The sequence below is a fragment of the Coregonus clupeaformis genome, chromosome 28 (genome assembly GCF_020615455.1).
Source record: "Coregonus clupeaformis isolate EN_2021a chromosome 28, ASM2061545v1, whole genome shotgun sequence".
In the NCBI taxonomy this organism is placed as follows: Eukaryota; Metazoa; Chordata; class Actinopteri; order Salmoniformes; family Salmonidae; genus Coregonus; species Coregonus clupeaformis.
The window spans coordinates 9489381-9508220 of NC_059219.1; the positions used below are offsets into that span (position 1 = coordinate 9489381).

Sequence of the window (18840 nt, forward strand, 5' to 3'; positions counted from 1 at the left end):
CTCTCTCTCCCCCTTCTCTCTCCCCCCTCTCTCTCCCCCTCTCTCTCTCCCCCCTCTCTCTCTCTCCCCCTCTCTCTCCCCTTCTCTCTCCCCCTCTCTCTCTCCCCTCTCTCTCCCCTTCTCTCTCCCCCTCTCTCTCTCCCCCTCTCTCTCTCTCCCCCCTCAGGAGTCCAGCTCCTCATTAGTTCAGAAGTATTTCTCTCGTCCGGCCCGTCCAGCCAACCGCCGCCCCCCGTCTCGCTGGGCTAGTTGCTCCTCCTCCTCCACCTCCTCCACCTCCTCCTCCACCTCCTCCACCCCTATCAACCACCCCTCTTCCGGCTCCGCCCACAAACACACCTCATTCTCCTACTCAGCCTATCACACGGAGACAGTCATCATCTGACCCCCAGCTGACCCTGTGTCTGAACCAATAAGATGCCTTCGTTGCTTTACATACTCTAGATGGTCCTTTCTCAATTCATCCTTCCTTGATTCCTTCACATGGAAGGCCCGAGCCGAGGGACCTTGGACCTTCTCCTCCAGACCGGTGGACCTTCTCCTTCAGTATGGCCGTGAAGGACGTGATGGATTGAGAGAGAACCTGACTCTTCCTCCAGCACCTCTGTACCTACCAAGACTGTTATTTCTACTACCGACCAGACTATCGAGAGCTTTAGCTGTGGACAACGTGGAGTTAGTTCACCAGTCATCTTTAGAATGTATCTCATCAACCAGTGGAGGAGACGTTTTAAATCTACTCTACTATATATTCTACTATAGATACTCCAGGATCCCCAATGCTGACTGTACCTCTGTGACTTAGTGTGTCCCCCAAAGGGCACCCTATTCCCTATATGGTGCGCTACTTTTGACCGGAGCCCTGGTAGTGCACTGTGTAGGGAATAGGGTGCCATTTGGGCCACAGTTATACTCAACACCATTCACTTGACATGCTCATCTTTACGCTCTTAACTTTACATGTTGCATAATAATTACAGTATTACGGAATAACGTTTGTTATTCTGTACCTTTATAATATCATATATCAGATGGATTACATAAACGGTCCTGTTTCTTAATATTTACCAAAGGTGTTGTCTACAACTTCTCTTCAGTAATGACCGACAAGTTTCTATGGTTTTATTTGACTGTACATCGCTGCAGACCCGTCGCCAGACCTCAGTCTTAAGGGGGGCATATGAAATGCATGGGAGGGCAGGGCACAATTATTATTAGCCTACAGTACGTATATTTAATAATAAATTCCCTCAAGTGGGGGTGGCACAAGCATTTATGGGGGCGGGCCCGGCCCCCTATGGCCCACCCATAGCGACGGGTGTGCATCGCTGGCTGTTGTCAAGCGGGATAGCTGGCTAGCTCCTGGCGTTAGCGCTCCCTGTTGTCAAGCGGGATAGCTGGCTAGCTCCTGGCGTTAGCGCTCCCTGTTGTCAAGCGGGATAGCTGGCTAGCTCCTGGCGTTAGCGCTCCCTGTTGTCAAGCGGGATAGCTGGCTAGCTCCTGGCGTTAGCGCTCCCTGTTGTCAAGCGAGATAGCTGGCTAGCTCCTGGCGTTAGCGCTCCCTGTTTGTGAGGGGGCATGCTTAAAGGGGGCAATCTGCAGTTCAAACAAAAAAAACAATTGACTAATAGCGGATTGCCCCTTTTTAAAGTATTTGTTTTGTTTTAACACAATGAAAATGGACAACAAGCCCTTTCTACTTGTATTAACTGTAACCGATGGGGAACTATCTGCTCCTGTTGAGCAGCACCACAGTCTGTTGAATCAATGTGGCGGTGACCTCGTGTGATGCCTTTGCTGTCCTTCATTTTGTGTAATAAATGTAACTACATATTTACTGTCTGCTTCTAAATATGTCTGGATTACAATCTATAGTATAATAATGTGTATTCTTCTCATGTTCTAAATCCCGTTTTGTTTCTACTTGGGATTGTAGAGATTTTGCTTTATACTCATTTTACATTTTAGTCATTTAGCAGACGCTCTTATCCAGAGCGACTTACAGAGCGACTTATACTCCATATACTCAGATATAGCATGGCTATGTGTAACCTATGGTCAAACATTTTTTATAATAATAAATAAAAAAATTAGAAAAAGAAATGACATATTGTAAAGTGGTTATCCCACTGGCTATAAGGTGAATGCACCAATTTGTAAGTCGCTCTGGATAAGAGCGTCTGCTAAATGACGTAAATGTAATGGTAACTTGTCAAAGTACGGCTCTGCAGATATAGCATGGCTATGGTGATTGGCTGTGACGCTGCAGATATAGCATGGCTATGGTGATTGGCTGTGACGCTGCAGATATAGCATGGCTATGGTGATTGGCTGTGACGCTGCAGGAAGCGGATGGCTGTGACCAGGCTATGGTGAGGCTGTGACGGGCAGGTGGGCGTGCGCTGCGGGGTAACTTCAGTTTAGCGATGTTGAAGTGGGCGTGTCAAAGCAGATCACTGGTCTATACGGTTCCTCACGAAGGACAATCCTCTCTCCTGACCTCTACAGAGGTCAAGCACCAACACTAGAACTCCAGATCTGACTCACTCCATCTCCTAATGTTTCACATCTAGCTGTGGCACACTGTGATTGGTTGACACCCTGCTATATAACTTCTGCTGAACACACCTTTTCTATTCATATACTGTCCATAATGTCTATACACACATACAGTACCAGTCAAAAGTTTGGACACACCTACTCATTCAAGGGTTTTTCTTTATTTTTTATTGTAGAATAATAGTGAAGACATCAAAACTATGAAATAACACATGTGGAATCATGTGGTAACCAAAAAAAAGTGTTAAACAAATCTAAATATATTTTAGATTCTTCAAAGTAGCCACCCTTTGCCTTGACGACAGCTTTGCACACTCTTGGCATTCTCTCAACCAGCTTCATGAGGAATGCTTTTCCAACAGTCTTGAAGGACTTCCCACATATGCTGAGCACATGTTGGCTGCTTTTCCTTCACTCTGCGGTCCAACTCATCCCAAACCATCTCAATTGGGTTGAGGTCGGGTGATTGTGGAGGCCAGGTCATCTGATGCAGCACTCCATCACTCTCCTTCTTGGTCAAATAGCCCTTACACAGCCTGGAGGTGTGTTTTGGGTCATTGTCCTGTTGAAAAACAAATGATAGTCCCACTAAGCCCAAACCAGATGGGATGGCGTATCGCTGCAGAATGCTGTGGTAGCCATGCTGGTTAGCTGTGCCTTGAATTCTAAATAAATCACTGACAGTGTCACCAACAAAGCACCCCCACACCATAACACCTCCTCCTCCATGCTTCACGGTGGGAACCACACATGCGGAGATCATCCATTCACCCACACCACGTCTCACAAAGACACGGCGGTTGGAATCAAAAATCTCAAATTTGGACTCATCAGACCAAAGGACAGATTTCCACCGGTCTAATGTCCATTGCTCGTGTTTCTTGACCCAAGCAAGTCTCTTCTTCTTATTGGTGTCCTTTAGTAGTGGTTTCTTTGCATAAATTCGACCATGAAGGCCTGATTCACGCAGTCTCCTCTGAACAGTTGATGTTGAGATGTGTCTGTTACTTGAACTCTGTGAGGCATTTATTTGGGCTGCAATCTGAGGTGCAGTTAACTCTAATGAACTTATCCTCTGCAGCACAAGTAACTCTGGATCTTCCTTTCCTGTGGCGGTCCTCACGAGAGCCAGTTTCATCATAGCGCTTGATGGTTTTTGCGACTGCACTTGAAGAAACTTTCAAAGTTCTTGACATTTTCCGGATTGACATGATGGAGTGCTTATTTGAGCTGTTCTTGCCATAATATGGACTTGGTCTTTTACCAATTAGGGCTATCTTTTGTCTACCCCCCTACCTTGTCACAACACAACTGATTAGCTCAAACGCATTAAGAAGGAAAGAAATTCCACAAATTAACTTTTAACAAGGCACACCTGTTAATTGAAATGCATTCCAGGTGACTGGTTGAGAGAAGCTGGTTGAGAGAATCCCAATAGTGTGCAAAGCTGTCATCAAGGCAAAGGGTGGCTACTTTGAAGAATCTCAAATATAAAATATATTTTGAATGAGTAGGTGTGTCCAAACTTTTGACTGGTATGGTATATTTTGGATTTGTTCGTATTGTTTTGTATTGTCAGGTATTAGGCTACTGCGCTGCTGGAGGTAGGAACATAAGCATTTCACTACACTCACCCAATCATCTGCTTCCTTCCTGTTTGAGCGATTACCGTGGCGATGAGAACTATCCGACAGTTGCCGGCTCATCCATCATTCTGACGGGGGGTTTTGATTTCGTCAGTCTGCCCCAGGGACTCAGGCGTTGACTGGCCTGATCTAGGCTGCGTCCCAAATAGCACCCAAATTCCCTATAAAGTGCACTACTTTGGAACAAGACTTTGGACTGGTCAAAAGTAGTGCACTATATAGGAAATAGGGTGCCGTTTGCGACCTAGATCCCCTATTCCCCCCTCCTCCTCCTCCTCCGAATTTATCAGCCTGTCATATTATAATAGATGTCCCATGAAGTTTTAGTATCTCAGGTTGCCCCGTCTACGGCAGCAGGCCGGTCGGCTGTCGGGCCAGACACGGCTCCCTGGGTGGACACCAGACCTGGGTTCAAATACTACTTAAAATCTTTCAAAAAACATTTCTATCGGTCCATTAAGCAAGGCAAGCTCAATTATATGATTTCGAATAGTATTTGAACCCAGGTGGTGGACAGACACCTAAGCCCTGGCTGTCTAAACCTAGCACCCTGCGCTGATAGAAATAGCAGGTGTTAGCGACAATGTTTTGGTGCCTGAAATCCTACCCCTCTCCTGGACCTGGTGATATAAGCCCAGTGCTGCTTCCTTCCTGATGTATACCCAGAGCCCAGCCCTGACCTCTCCTTCCCTGGGATGTTTTCCTGTTTCTGTGTCTGGGTTGGGTGGGACGTGGGAGGGAGGGTGGTCATGTGTTGGCCTAAGCACCCAGTCAGTCTGTAAAAACAGTAAACAAACCTGGACTGCATAGTGACAGACACAGACAGGCTTGGACCCAGGGGTGAGCTCCACCAGTCAGACAACAGTCAATGGAGTCTGCTAAACTCATTGGCACAAATATTACTAATATCTGCTGCGTTGGGTGGGAGGATCTTCAGGCTGGCATGGGTCCAGGTCTGACGGCACAGTAAGTCGGTAACCACATGACACAAACATGAGCTGTCTATCTTCACTCTGCATAGTGACAGTCACAGATAGATAGACATGGTAGAGAGATGCAGAGGAGAGATGCTAGGGCAGATGCACTTAGCTCCATACACTACCAGTCAGACAACAGTCAGTCTCCTAAACTCATCGGCACAAAGATTGCTAATATCTTTAGAAACAAAGTTTGTAGTGATGATTATATGATTATGATGATACTAATATCAATAGTGATGATTATGATGATGATAATGATACTAATATCAATAGTGATGATTATGATGATGATGATAATGATACTAATATCAATAGTGATGATTATGATGGTGATGATAATGATACTAATACCAATAGTGATGATGATGATAATGATACTAATATCAATAGTTATGATTATGATAATGATACTAATATCAATAGTGATGATTATGATGATGATGATGATGATAATGATACTAATATCAATAGTGATGATTATGATGGTGATGATAATGATACTAATATCAATAGTGATGATTATGATGATGATAATGATACTAATATCAATAGTGATGATTATGATGGTGATGATAATGATACTAATATCAATAGTGATGATTATGATGATGATCATGATAATGATACTAATATCAATAGTGATTATTATGATGATGATAATGATACTAACATCAATAGTGATGATTATGATGGTGATGATAATGATACTAATATCAATAGTGATGATGATGATACTAATATCAATAGTGATGATTATGATTATGATAATGATACTGATATCAATAGTGATGATTGTGATGATGATCATGATAATGATACAGATATCAATAGTGATGATTATGATGATGATCATGATAATGATACTAATATCAATAGTGATGATTATGATGATGCTCATGATAATGATACTAATATCAATAGTGATTATTATGATGATGATCATGATAATGATACTAATATCAATAGTGATGATTATGATTATGATGATGATAATGATACTAATATCAATAGTGATTATGATGATGATAATGATACTAATATCAATAGTGATGATTATTGATGATGATAATGATACTAATATCAATAGTGATGATTATAATTATGATGATACTAATATCAATAGTGATGATTATGATCATGATGATGATAATGATACTAATATCAATAGTGATGATTATGATCATGATAATGATACTAATATCAATAGTGATGATTATGATGGTGATGATAAGGATACTAATATCAATAGTGATGATTATGATGATGATAATGATACTAATATCAATAGTGATGATTATGATGATGATCATGATGATGATACTAATATCAATAGTGATGATTGTGATGATGATTATGATTATGATGATACTAATATCAATAGTGATGATTATGATGATGATAAGGATACTAATATCAATTGTGATGATTATGATGATGATAATGATACTAATATCAATAGTGATGATTATGATGATGATCATGATACTAATATCAATAGTGATGATTATGATTATGATGATGATAATGATCCTAATATCAATAGTGATTATTATGATGATGATCATGATAATGATACTAATAACAATAGTGATGATTATGATGGTGATGATAATGATACTAATATCAATAGAGATGATTATGATGATGATCATGATGATGATACTAATATCAATAGTGATGATTATGATGGTGATGATAATGAAACTAATATCAATAGTGATGATTATGATGATGATGATACTAATATCAATAGTGATGTTTATGATGATGATCATGATACTAATATCAATAGTGATGATTATGATGATAATGATACTAATATCAATAGTGATGATTATGATTATGATGATGATAATGATACTAATATCAATAGTGATGATTATGATGGTGATGATAATGATACTAATATCAACAGTGATGATTATGATGGTGATGATAATGATACTAATATCAATAGTGATGATTAGGATGATGATAAGGATACTAATATCAATAGTGATGATTATGATGGTGATGATAATGATACTAATATCAATAGTGATGATTATGATTATGATGATAAGGATACTAATATCAATAGTGATGATTATGATGATGATGATAATGATACTAATATCAATAGTGATGATTATGGTGATGATAATGATACTAATATCAATAGTGATGATTATGGTGATGATAATGATACTAATATCAATAGTGATGATTATGATGATGATAATACTAATATCAATAGTGATGATTATGATGATAATGATACTAATATCAATAGTAATGATTATGATTATGATGATGATAATGATACTAATATCAATAGTGATGATTATGATGATGATAAGGATACTAATATAAATAGTGATGATTATGATGGTGATGATAATGATACTAATATCAATAGTGATGATTATGATTATGATGATGATAATGATACTAATATCAATAGTGATGATTATGATGATGATAATGATACTAATATCAATAGTGATGATTATGATGATGATAATGATACTAATATCAATAGTGATGATTATGATTATGATGACGATAATGATACTAATATCAATAGTGATGATTATGATGATGATAATGATACTAATATCAATAGTGATGATTATTGATGATGATAATGATACTAATATCAATAGTGATGATTATGATTATGATGATACTAATATCAATAGTGATGATTATGATTATGATGATGATAATGATACTAATATCAATAGTGATGATTATGATGATGATAATGATACTAATATCAATAGTGACGATTATGATGGTGATGATAATGATACTAATATCAATAGTGATGATTATGATGGTGATGATAAGGATACTAATATCAATAGTGATGATTATGATGATGATAATGATACTAATATCAATAGTGATGATTATGATGATGATCATGATGATGATACTAATATCAATAGTGATGATTGTGATGATGATTATGATTATGATGATACTAATATCAATAGTGATGATTATGATGATGATGATGATGATGATGATGATGATAAGGATACTAATATCAATTGTGATGATTATGATGATGATAATGATACTAATATCAATAGTGATGATTATGATGATGATCATGATACTAATATCAATAGTGATGATTATGATTATGATGATGATAATGATCCTAATATCAATAGTGATTATTATGATGATGATCATGATAATGATACTAATACCAATAGTGATGATTATGATGGTGATGATAATGATACTAATATCAATAGTGATGATTATGATGATGATCATGATGATGATACTAATATCAATAGTGATGATTATGATGGTGATGATAATGAAACTAATATCAATAGTGATGATTATGATGATGATGATACTAATATCAATAGTGATGTTTATGATGATGATCATGATACTAATATCAATAGTGATGATTATGATGATAATGATACTAATATCAATAGTGATGATTATGATGATGATAATGATACTAATATCAATATTGATGATTATGATGGTGATGATAATGATACTAATATCAATAGTGATGATTATGATGATGATAAGGATACTAATATAAATAGTGATGATTATGATGGTGATGATAATGATACTAATATCAATAGTGATGATTATGATTGTGATGATAAGGATACTAATATCAATAGTGATGATTATGATGATGATGATAATGATACTAATATCAATAGTGATGATAATGATACTAATATCAATAGTGATGATTATGGTGATGATAATGATACTAATATCAATAGTGATGATTATGATGATTATGATGATGATGATACTAATATCAATAGTGATGATTATGATGATGATAAGGATACTAATATCATTAGTGATGATTATGATGATGATAAGGATACTAATATCAATAGTGATGATTATGATGGTGATGATAATGATACTAATATCAATAGTGATGATTATGATGATCATGATAATGATACTAATATCAATAGTGATGATTATGATTATGATGATGATAATGATACTAATATCAATAGTGATGATTATGATGATGATAATGATACTAATATCAATAGTGATGATTATGATTATGATGATGATAATGATACTAATATCAATAGTGATGATTATGACGATAATGATACTAATATCAATAGTGATGATTATGATTATGATTATGATAATGATACTAATATCAATAGTGATGATTATGATGATGATAATGATACTAATATCAATAGTGATGATTATGATTATGATGATGATAATGATACTAATATCATTAGTGATGATTATGATGATAATGATACTAATATCAATAGTGATGATTATGATGATGATGATGATAATGATACTAATATCATTAGTGATGATTATGATGATAATGATACTAATATCAATAGTGATGATGATAATGAACAATGACATGGTTATGTTGTACTGTCCACTATGCACATCAGAGAGTATCTGCTGTCAGTCCCTTTCTCATTCCATTGTTCCCATCTGAGCACATGACAGGAATAACACCCAGAGGCTTTCATGTAGAAGGGATCCATTTAAGACCTCCAGCTCAGGATGTCTGATCTAGATATTTCCTCACTTTAACTCTAACATTCCTCTCTATGGTGTTTATAGCAGGTCAACCGGGTCCATAGGGCTTAGAGCTGGACACACACACAGAGCGGACACACACACAGAGCGGACACACACACAGAGCTGGACACACACACAGAGCGGACACACACACAGAGCGGACACACACACAGAGCGGACACACACACAGAGCGGACACACACACAGAGCGGACACACACACAGAGCGGACACACACACAGAGCGGACACACACACAGAGCGGACACACACCTTGTACTGTAGCAGCTGTGATATCCTCTTTCTAGTGTTAAGTGCACTCCCTTCCTCTCGAACAGCTGCTCTCTGGTCCACAGGTCCTCTCCGCAAGTTCCACAAGTGTGTGTGTGTGTGTGTGTGTGTCCCCCACCGCCCTCCGACCTCTGACCTCCAACCCTTCTCTCTAGGAGTCCTGGGGCCCCAGTGGTTTGGGTTCCAGCCAACCTGCCATCCATCCTGCCCTGAAATAGACATTCTACTGAACTTAGACGTTCAACTCAACTGCAAGAGTCAGTGTGAGTGTGTGTGTGTGTGTGTGTGAGTGTGTGTGTGTGTGTGTGTGTGCTGGTTCTTCTCTCAGTCTCAGAGGTAGGAAGGTTTTAGCACCATGCAGACTCCAGCACATTCCCAGACTTCCTGTGTTGCTGCAGACAGCTGGGTATCAACCTGGTGATGCATCACTTAGTGGCTTGTCCTCTTCCCCCCAAACCTATTCAACCTGCCCTCTTTGATCAAAACGGTCGGTTCATAATTGAGGTCCAATATGGAGATGTGCTGTATATCCAGTATGTATAGAACTGACCTATCAGGCAAGCAGATGACATAGTGTCACCACTCACTCCATGCCAATTGGTGGAACTAAACTGCCACTGCCTGCCTGAGGAGACCACAAGGCTGTCCTGTCACTCAGTGTCCAGGTGGTTGTTGACCCTGGTGACCCTTTCTGTACTGTCCAGCAGGGGGTCGGCAGAGTCCCGGAGTCTGGAATGACTGGGATAGAGCCCAGCAAACTTTTAGAATTCCTGCCTGCTTTTAAATAGAACATTCTAAACTGTAGCGTTTTAAAATGGAGATCCACCCCAGTACCGGTAGTGCATCTGAAATAGGAACACTATCCAAGCTGGCTGTCACAATGTCCTTTACTTTAAAATACACTGGGGGAAAAAAATAAACACAACATGCAACAATTTCAAAGATTTTCCTCAGTTACACTTCATATAAGGAAATCAGTCAATTGAAATAAATTCATTTGGCCCTAATCTATGGATTTCACATGACTGGGAATACAGATATGCATCTATTGGTCACAGATACCGTAAAAAAAAATAGTAGGGGCGTGGGATCAGAAAACTAGTCAGTATCTGGGGTGACTACCATTTGCTTCATGCAGCGCAACACATCTCCTTCACATAGAGTTGATCAGGCTGTTGATTGTGGCCTGTGGAATGTTGTCCCACTCCTCTTCAATGGCTGTGCGAAGTTGCTGGATATTGGCGGGAACTGGAACACGCTGTCGTACACGTCGATCCAGAGCATCCCAAACATGCTCAATGGGTGACATGTCTGGTGAGTATGCAGGCCATGGAAGAACTGGGACATTTTCAGCTTCCAGGAATTGTGTACAGATCCTTGTGACATGGGACCGTGCATTATCATGCTGAAACATGAGGTGATGGCGGCGGATGAATGGCACGACAATGGGCCTCAGGATCTCGTCATGGTATCTCTGTGCATCGAAATTGCCATTGATAAAATGCAATATTGTTCATTGTCCGTAGCTTATGCCTGCCCATACCATAACGCCACCGCCACCATGGGGCGCACGTTGACATCAGCAAATCGCTCGCCCACACAACGCCATACACGTCTCCGGGAAGCTCATCTGCAGGCTCTTCGTCCTAACCAGGTCTTGACCTGACTGCAGTTCGGCGTTGTAACCGACTTCAGTGGACAAATGCTCACCTTCGATGGCCACTGGCACGCTGAAGAAGTGTGCTCTTCACATATAAATCCCAGTTTCAACTGTACCGGGCAGATTGCAGACGCTGAGATATACTGATATACGCTGTCGGCTGTCTGCCCGGTACAGTTGAAACCGTATTCACAGGACTGCTATTCACAGGTCTGGTATTCACAGGTCTGGTATTCACAGGACTGCTATTCACAGGTCTGGTATTCACAGGACTGATATTCACAGGACTGGTATTCACAGACCCAGTATTCACAGGACTGATATTCACAGGTCTGCTATTCACAGGACTGCTATTCACAGGTGTGGTCTGGTATTCACAGGTCTGGTATTCACAGGACTGCTATTCACAGGACTGCTATTCACAGGACTGGTATTCACAGGTCTGGTATTCACAGGACTGTACCCTTTGCTATGAGACTCGAAATTGAGCTCAGGTGCATCCTGTTTCCGTTGATCATTCTTGAGATGTTTCTACAACTTGATTGGAGTCCACCTGTGGTAAATTCAATTGATTTGACCTGATTTGGAAAGGCACACCCCTGTCTATATAAGGTCCCACAGTTGACAGTGCACATCAGAGCAAAAACCAAGCCATGAGGTCGAAAGAATTGTCCGTAGAGCTTCGAGACAGGATTGTGTCGAGGCACAAATCTGGGGAAGGGTACCAAAACATTTCTGCAGCATTGAAGGTCCCCAAGAACACAGTGGCCTCTATCATTCTTAAATGGAAGAAGTTTGGAAACACCAAAACTCTTCCTAGAGCTGGTCGCCCGGCCAAACTGAGCAATCGGGGGAGAAGGGCCTTGGTCAGGGAGGTGACCAAGAACCTGATGGTCACTCTGACAGAGCTCCAAAGTTCCTCTGTGGAGATGGGAGAACCTTCCTGAAGGACAACCATCTCTGCATCCCTCCACCAATCAGGTCTTTATGGTAGAGTGGCCAGACGGAAGCCACTCCTTAGTAAAAGGCACATGACAGCGTGCTTGGAGTTTGCCAAATGGCACCTAAAGACTCTCAGACCATGAGAAACAAGATTCTCTGGTCTGATGAAACCAAGATTGAACTCTTTGGCCTGAATGCCAAGCGTCATGTCTGGAGGAAACCTGGCACCATCCCTACGGTGAAGCATGGTGGTGGCAGCATCATGCTGTGGGGATGTTTTTCAGCGGCAGGGACTGGGAGACTAGTCAGGATTGAGGCAAAGATGAACGGAGCAAAGTACAGAGAGATCCTTGATGAAAACCTGCTCCAAAGCACTCAGGACCTCAGACTGGGGTGAAGAAGGTTCACCTTCCAACAGGACAACGACCCTAAGCACACAGCCAAGAAAACGCAGGAGTGGCTTCGGGACAAGTCTCTGAATGTCCTTGAGTGGTCCAGCCAGAGCCCGGACTTGAACCTGAGCTAACATCTCTGGAGAGACCTGAAAATAGCTGTGCAGCGACGCTCCCCATCCAACCTGACAGAGCTTGAAAAGATCTGCAGAGAGGAATGGGAGAATCTCCCCAAATACAGGTGTGCCAAGCTTGTAGCGTCATACCCAAGAAGACTCGAGGCTGTAATCGCTGCCAAAGGTGCTTCAACAAAGTACTGAGTAAAGGGTCTGAATACTTATGTAAATGTGATATTTCTGTTTTTTTATTTTGTTATAAATTAGCGAACATTTCTAAAAACCTGTTTTTGCTTTGTCATTTTGGGGTATTGTGTGTACATTGATGAGGGGGAAAAACAATTTAATCAATTTTAGAATAAGGCTGTAACCTAACAAAATGTGGATAAAGTCAAGGGGTATGAATACTTTCCAAAGGCACTGAATGCCTTGACTAGAATACACTTTATATGAAGTGGACAGCAGTAGTTATATAGGATGAACCATGACTAGAATACAGTATATACATATGAAGTGGGTAAAACAGTATGTAAACATTATTAAAGTGACCAGTGTTCAATGACTATGTAAATAGGGCAGCAGTTACTATTTTTCCTTTAGTTTATTTAGCAAATGTTTCTTACTTACTTTTTTAAAACTCTGCATTGTTGGTTAAGGGCTCATAAGTAAGCATTTCACAGTAATACCTGTTGTATTTGGCGCATGTGACAAATAATATTTGATTTGATTTGAGTCTCTAAAGTGCTGGGTAGGGCAGCTGCTCCTCAGGAGGAGTGGATCTGTATACACCACTGCCAATGGGTTCCAGGAGAAGGAGATCAGAGAGAAACTCCAAGCTTTCCCTGGGGGGGTCTATAGACCTTGTCAAACAGGAGTCAGGCATCACAGTGCTCACCGTCAACAACCCTGCTCGCATGAACGCTTTCTCTGGTATTAGGAGCACACTGTCCAACGTTATTTTTTATAATTGATCTGAGTGTTGCTCTTTGTTAACCTGCAATTCGGACTAAATATCACTCCGATTCTCTTTGGTTTCACTTCACCAAACGGAGCGAAATATATTTAGTTTTGTATTCCAACTCTTTGCTTCTCCTGAGAATGATTACAGTGGGGCTAAGGGGCTAGTGCTCAATGAACTGGGTTGTGTTCAGTAGGGCACACTGTAGCAAAACTTTTGCAACAGATGACTAAAATGTGTTTATTTGGATCCCCAATTGCTTTTGCAGAAGCAGCAGCTGCTCTTCCTGGGGTCCACAAAAAACACAAAACATAACAAGTAACAAAACACTGATACACAAGGACTTAAAATACAACATATACAAACCACAAAACATTTAAAAATACAACAAAATAATGTGTGTTTGTGTGTGTCCCCTCACAGTCCCTGTTGTTCCATGAAATGTTGTTTAATCTGTTATTTAAAGGAAATTTTGCTGTTCGCTTGAGTAATTGGAGATAGAAGCTCCATGCAATCATGGCTCTGTATAATACTGTACGTTTGTGGTCCTCTGTAGCTCAGCTGATAGAGCACGGCGCTTGTAACGCCAAGGTAGTGGGTTCGATCCCCGGGACCACCCATACACCAAAAAATAATGTATGCACACATGACTGTAAGTCGCTTTGGATAAAAGCGTCTGCTAAATGGCATATTATTATAATTATTTACGTTGCTGTGAATTCATTTTGAACTTGTGGACTGTGAAGAGACCCCTGGTGGCATGTCTTGTGGGGTATGTAGGGGTGTCTGAGCTGAATGTTATTTGATTATGCAGACTATGTGGAATTTCCATCACAGTAATATTTCTCATGAAAACTAGAAGAGCAGCAGTTAATCTCTCGTCAACACTCAACCTCATATTGAACATGTTCAGGTTGTACCTCCCTCTGTTTTACTCAGGTTCAAAACGTTTTCTCCCTACTGAACACTACCCTGTTTTCTCCAGGTTCTATGATGGTGGAGCTGGAGAAGAGGATGTCCCAGCTAGAGGAGTGGACGGAGGGGAAAGGTCTCATCATCCAGGGGGCTGCTGGGACATTCTGCTCTGGGGCAGACCTCAACGCTGTCAGGGCTATATCCAACCCTCAGGTCAGACCTCAATGTTGTCAGAGATATACAGTGGCTTGCGAAAGTATTCACCCCCCATGGCATTTTTCCTATTTTGTTGCCTTACAACCTGGAATTAAAATTGATTTTTGGGGGGTTTGTATCATTTGATTTACACAACATGCCTACCACTTTGAAGATGCAAAATATTTTTTATTGTGAAACAAACAAGAAATAAGACAAAAAAACTGAAAGCTTGAGCGTGCATAACTATTCACCATCCCAAAGTCAATACTTTGTAGAGCCACCTTTTGCAGCAATTACAGCTGCAAGTCTCTTGGGGTATGTCTCTTTAAGTTTGGCACATCTAGCCACTGGGATTTCTGCCCATTCTTCAAGGCAAAACTGCTCCAGCTCCTTCAAGTTGGATGGGTTCCGCTGGTGTACAGCAATCTTTAAGTCATACCACAGATTCTCAATTGGATTGAGGTCTGGGCTTTGACTAGGCCATTCCAAGACATTTAAATGTTTCCCCTTAAACCACTCAAGTGTTGCTTTAGCAGTATGCTTAGGGTCATTGTCCTGCTGGAAGGTGAACCTCTGTCCCAGTCTCAAATCTCTGGAAGACAAACAGGTTTCCCCTCAATAATTTCCCTGTATTTAGCAGCATCCATCATTCCTTCAATTCTGACCAGTTTCCCAGTTCTCGGGGTGATGAGAGGTGTTGGGTTTGCGCCAGACATAGCGTTTTCCTTGATGGCCAAAAAGCTCAATTTTAGTCTCATCTGACCAGAGTACCTTCTTCCATATTTTGGGGAGTCTCCCACATGCCTTTTGGCGAACACCAAACGTGTTTGCTTATTTTTTTCTTTAAGCAATGGCTTTTCTCAGGCCACTCTTCCGTAAAGCCCAGCTCTGTGGAGTGTACGGCTTAAAGTGGTCCTATGGACAGATACTCCATTCTCCGCTGTGGAGCTTTGCAGATCCTTCAGGGTTATTTTTGGTATCTGTTTGGATAGCTCCTTGGTCTTCATGGTGCCCCTTGCTTAGTGGTGTTGCAGACTCTGGGGCCTTTCAGAACAGGTGTATATATACTGAGATGATGTGACAGATCATGTGACACTTAGATTGCACACAGGTGGACTTTAACTAATTATGTGACTTCTGAAGGTAATTGATTGCACCAGATCTTATGCTTCATAGCAAAGGGGGTGAATACATATGCACGCACCACTTTTCCGTTATTAATTTTTTTGAAACAAATATTTTTTTTCCATTTCACTTCACCAATTTGGACTATTTTGTGTATGTCCATTACATGAAGTCCAAATAAAAATCCATTTAAATTACAGGTTGTAATGCAACAAAATAGGAAAAATGCCAAGGGGGATGAATACTTTTGCAAGGCACTGTATCCAACCTTCAGGTCAGACCTCAATGTTGTCAGAGCCATATTCAAGCCTCAAAACAGACCTCAGTTGTCAGAGATATATCCAACCCTCAGGTCAGTCTCTCTGAACTATCTCTTTCTCCCTCTCTGGAAGACCTGTAGAAAGCTCAGTGAACTGTTTTTATTCAGTCACATTGTATTGGGGCACTCCTACTTCCATCCAATCTGACTTTCTAAACCACGTGTCAAACTCTTTCCACGGAGGGCCGAGTGTCTGCGGGTTTTCGCTACTCCCTTGTACTTGTTGATGAATTAAGATCACTAATTAGTAAGGAACTCCCCTCACCTGGTTGTCCAGGTCTTAGTAAGGAACTCCCCTCACCTGGTTGTCTAGGGCTTAGTAAGGAACTCCCCTCACCTGGTTGTCTAGGTCTTAACTGAAAGGAAAAACCCCAAAACCAGCAGACACTAGGCCAGGGTTCTTCAATTCCGGTCCTGGAGGGCCGAAACACTTCTACCTGGTAGTTAATTGCACTCACCTGGTGTCCCAGGTCTGAATTAGCCCCTGATTAGAAGGAGAGGATGAAAAACAGAGGTGTTTCGGCCCTCCAGGACCGGAATTGAAGAACCCTGCACTAGGCCCTCCATGGAATGAGTTTGACACCCCCCCCATGCTCTAAACGATGCGTCTTGCCTTTCAGGATGGGATGAAGATGTTCATGCAGAATATCCTGACCAGGCTACTGAGGTAGGACACTACCCTCTGTGTTTATAAAGTTCTAGATCAGTGCGTCATGCCAGATGCTCTGTGCCAATGCTGAGCCATGTGTTCTCTGTGCAGGCTGCCTCTGCTCTCCGTAGCTCTGGTGGAGGGGAGAGCGCTGGGAGGAGGGGCCGAGCTCACTACTGCCTGTGACTTTAGGTACAGTAACGGAACTCATTTTCCACAGATGGCACCGTTGCTATGTGTTTATTAAACTGGAGGCCCACATCCAGATAGTGGAGAAAAAGGAGGGTGCACATAAAAAAATGACTTTTCAAGAAATATCTGAGCAACAGAATCCACCAGGTTTCCAATCTCTAAACCAACATCACGGTCTCTCTCCCCGCTAGGTTGATGGCGCCAGGCAGTGTGATCCAGTTTGTCCATAAACACATGGGTCTGGTCCCTGGTTGGGGCGGTGCAGCTAGATTGGTACGCATCGTAGGCAGCCAGAACGCCCTGAAGATGCTGGGTAATGCCCTGAATGTGGACCCAGAGATGGGGCTGCAGATTGGGCTTGCGGATGGGGTCCTGGAGGATCCCCTGGCTGGGTCTGGAGCCAGTGCCCTCCTGGAGGCAGAGCAGTGGTTGGGCTGCTACACCAAGGGTCCAGCCCCGGTCATCAGAGCCATAAAGAAAGTGGTGGTGTCAGGGAGAGAGCTCCCCCTGGAGGCAGCCCTGAGGACTGAGAGGGAAGTGTTCGGGACAGTGTGGGGAGGACCGGCTAACCTACAGGCTCTGGCCAGCAAGGCCAAACACAAGTGAATTAAACTTAGTCTTGTGATTACATTGTATTCTCGTCCTAATGTTCTGGAGAAACCTAGAACGGCTGGAGTCGAAACTGTGAACCAACCCACGCTGAGAAGACTGAACTGGAACATTAGGATGCAATGTAGAGGGTCAGAACTCAACCAGAACACACTTAACTAGTGTATTCATTCTGCCGATTCTGTTGCTAAAGGTCTCTTAAAAACAGAAGCAAACGAAATCTACCTGAATTTGTCCAATAACAACTATAGTTTTAGTTGGAAACGTTTTGCAACCATTTGGTGGAATGAATACACCCCTGGACTGTGCTCGGAGAGTGACAGTACCTTATGGGGGATTTATATTGCTGTGTTGAGTGACCACTAACAATCAATTCATTATTTTAGTGAAGGAATTGTTATTGACTGTTGGGACAATTATATGGACCCATCTCAACGTGGTAATGTCCTTTTTTCCTCACTGGAGATTAAGATGACACTAGTTGTAATAGTGACATGTGAAGATTATTATTGTGCCTTTATGGCTCTACTACAGTCTATTAACACCAGGGGGACAGAACACAGAACACCAGGGTGACAGAACCCCAGGGTGACAGAACCCCAGGGTGACAGAACACAGTGACAGAACACCAGGGTGACAGAACCCCAGGGTGACAGAACCCCAGGGTGACACTGACAGAACCCCAGGGTGACAGAACACAGAACCCCAGGGTGACAGAACAC

General features: G+C 41.4%; 1 protein-coding gene across 3 annotated transcripts in view; it reads left to right on the forward strand.

Moving 5' to 3' along the window:
- The window catches only part of LOC121542579 (ethylmalonyl-CoA decarboxylase-like), a 21900-nt gene extending 3358 nt beyond the window's left edge, over positions 1-18542 (forward strand). Inside the window, exons 1-5 of one of the 3 annotated variants that reach the window (XM_041851999.1) lie at positions 5031-5171; positions 15097-15239; positions 17289-17335; positions 17429-17509; positions 17701-18542. In XM_041851999.1, coding sequence (XP_041707933.1) covers positions 15102-15239; positions 17289-17335; positions 17429-17509; positions 17701-18115 — 681 coding nt within the window. In that variant the 5' untranslated portion in view covers positions 5031-5171; positions 15097-15101 and the 3' untranslated portion in view covers positions 18116-18542. Of the gene's footprint in view, positions 1-5030; positions 5172-14052; positions 14084-15096; positions 15240-17288; positions 17336-17428; positions 17510-17700 lie in introns of those variants that run through there. The other 2 variants (XM_045208544.1, XM_041852000.1) reach the window with 2 other exon arrangements.
- Positions 18543-18840: the final 298 nt, after the last annotated feature.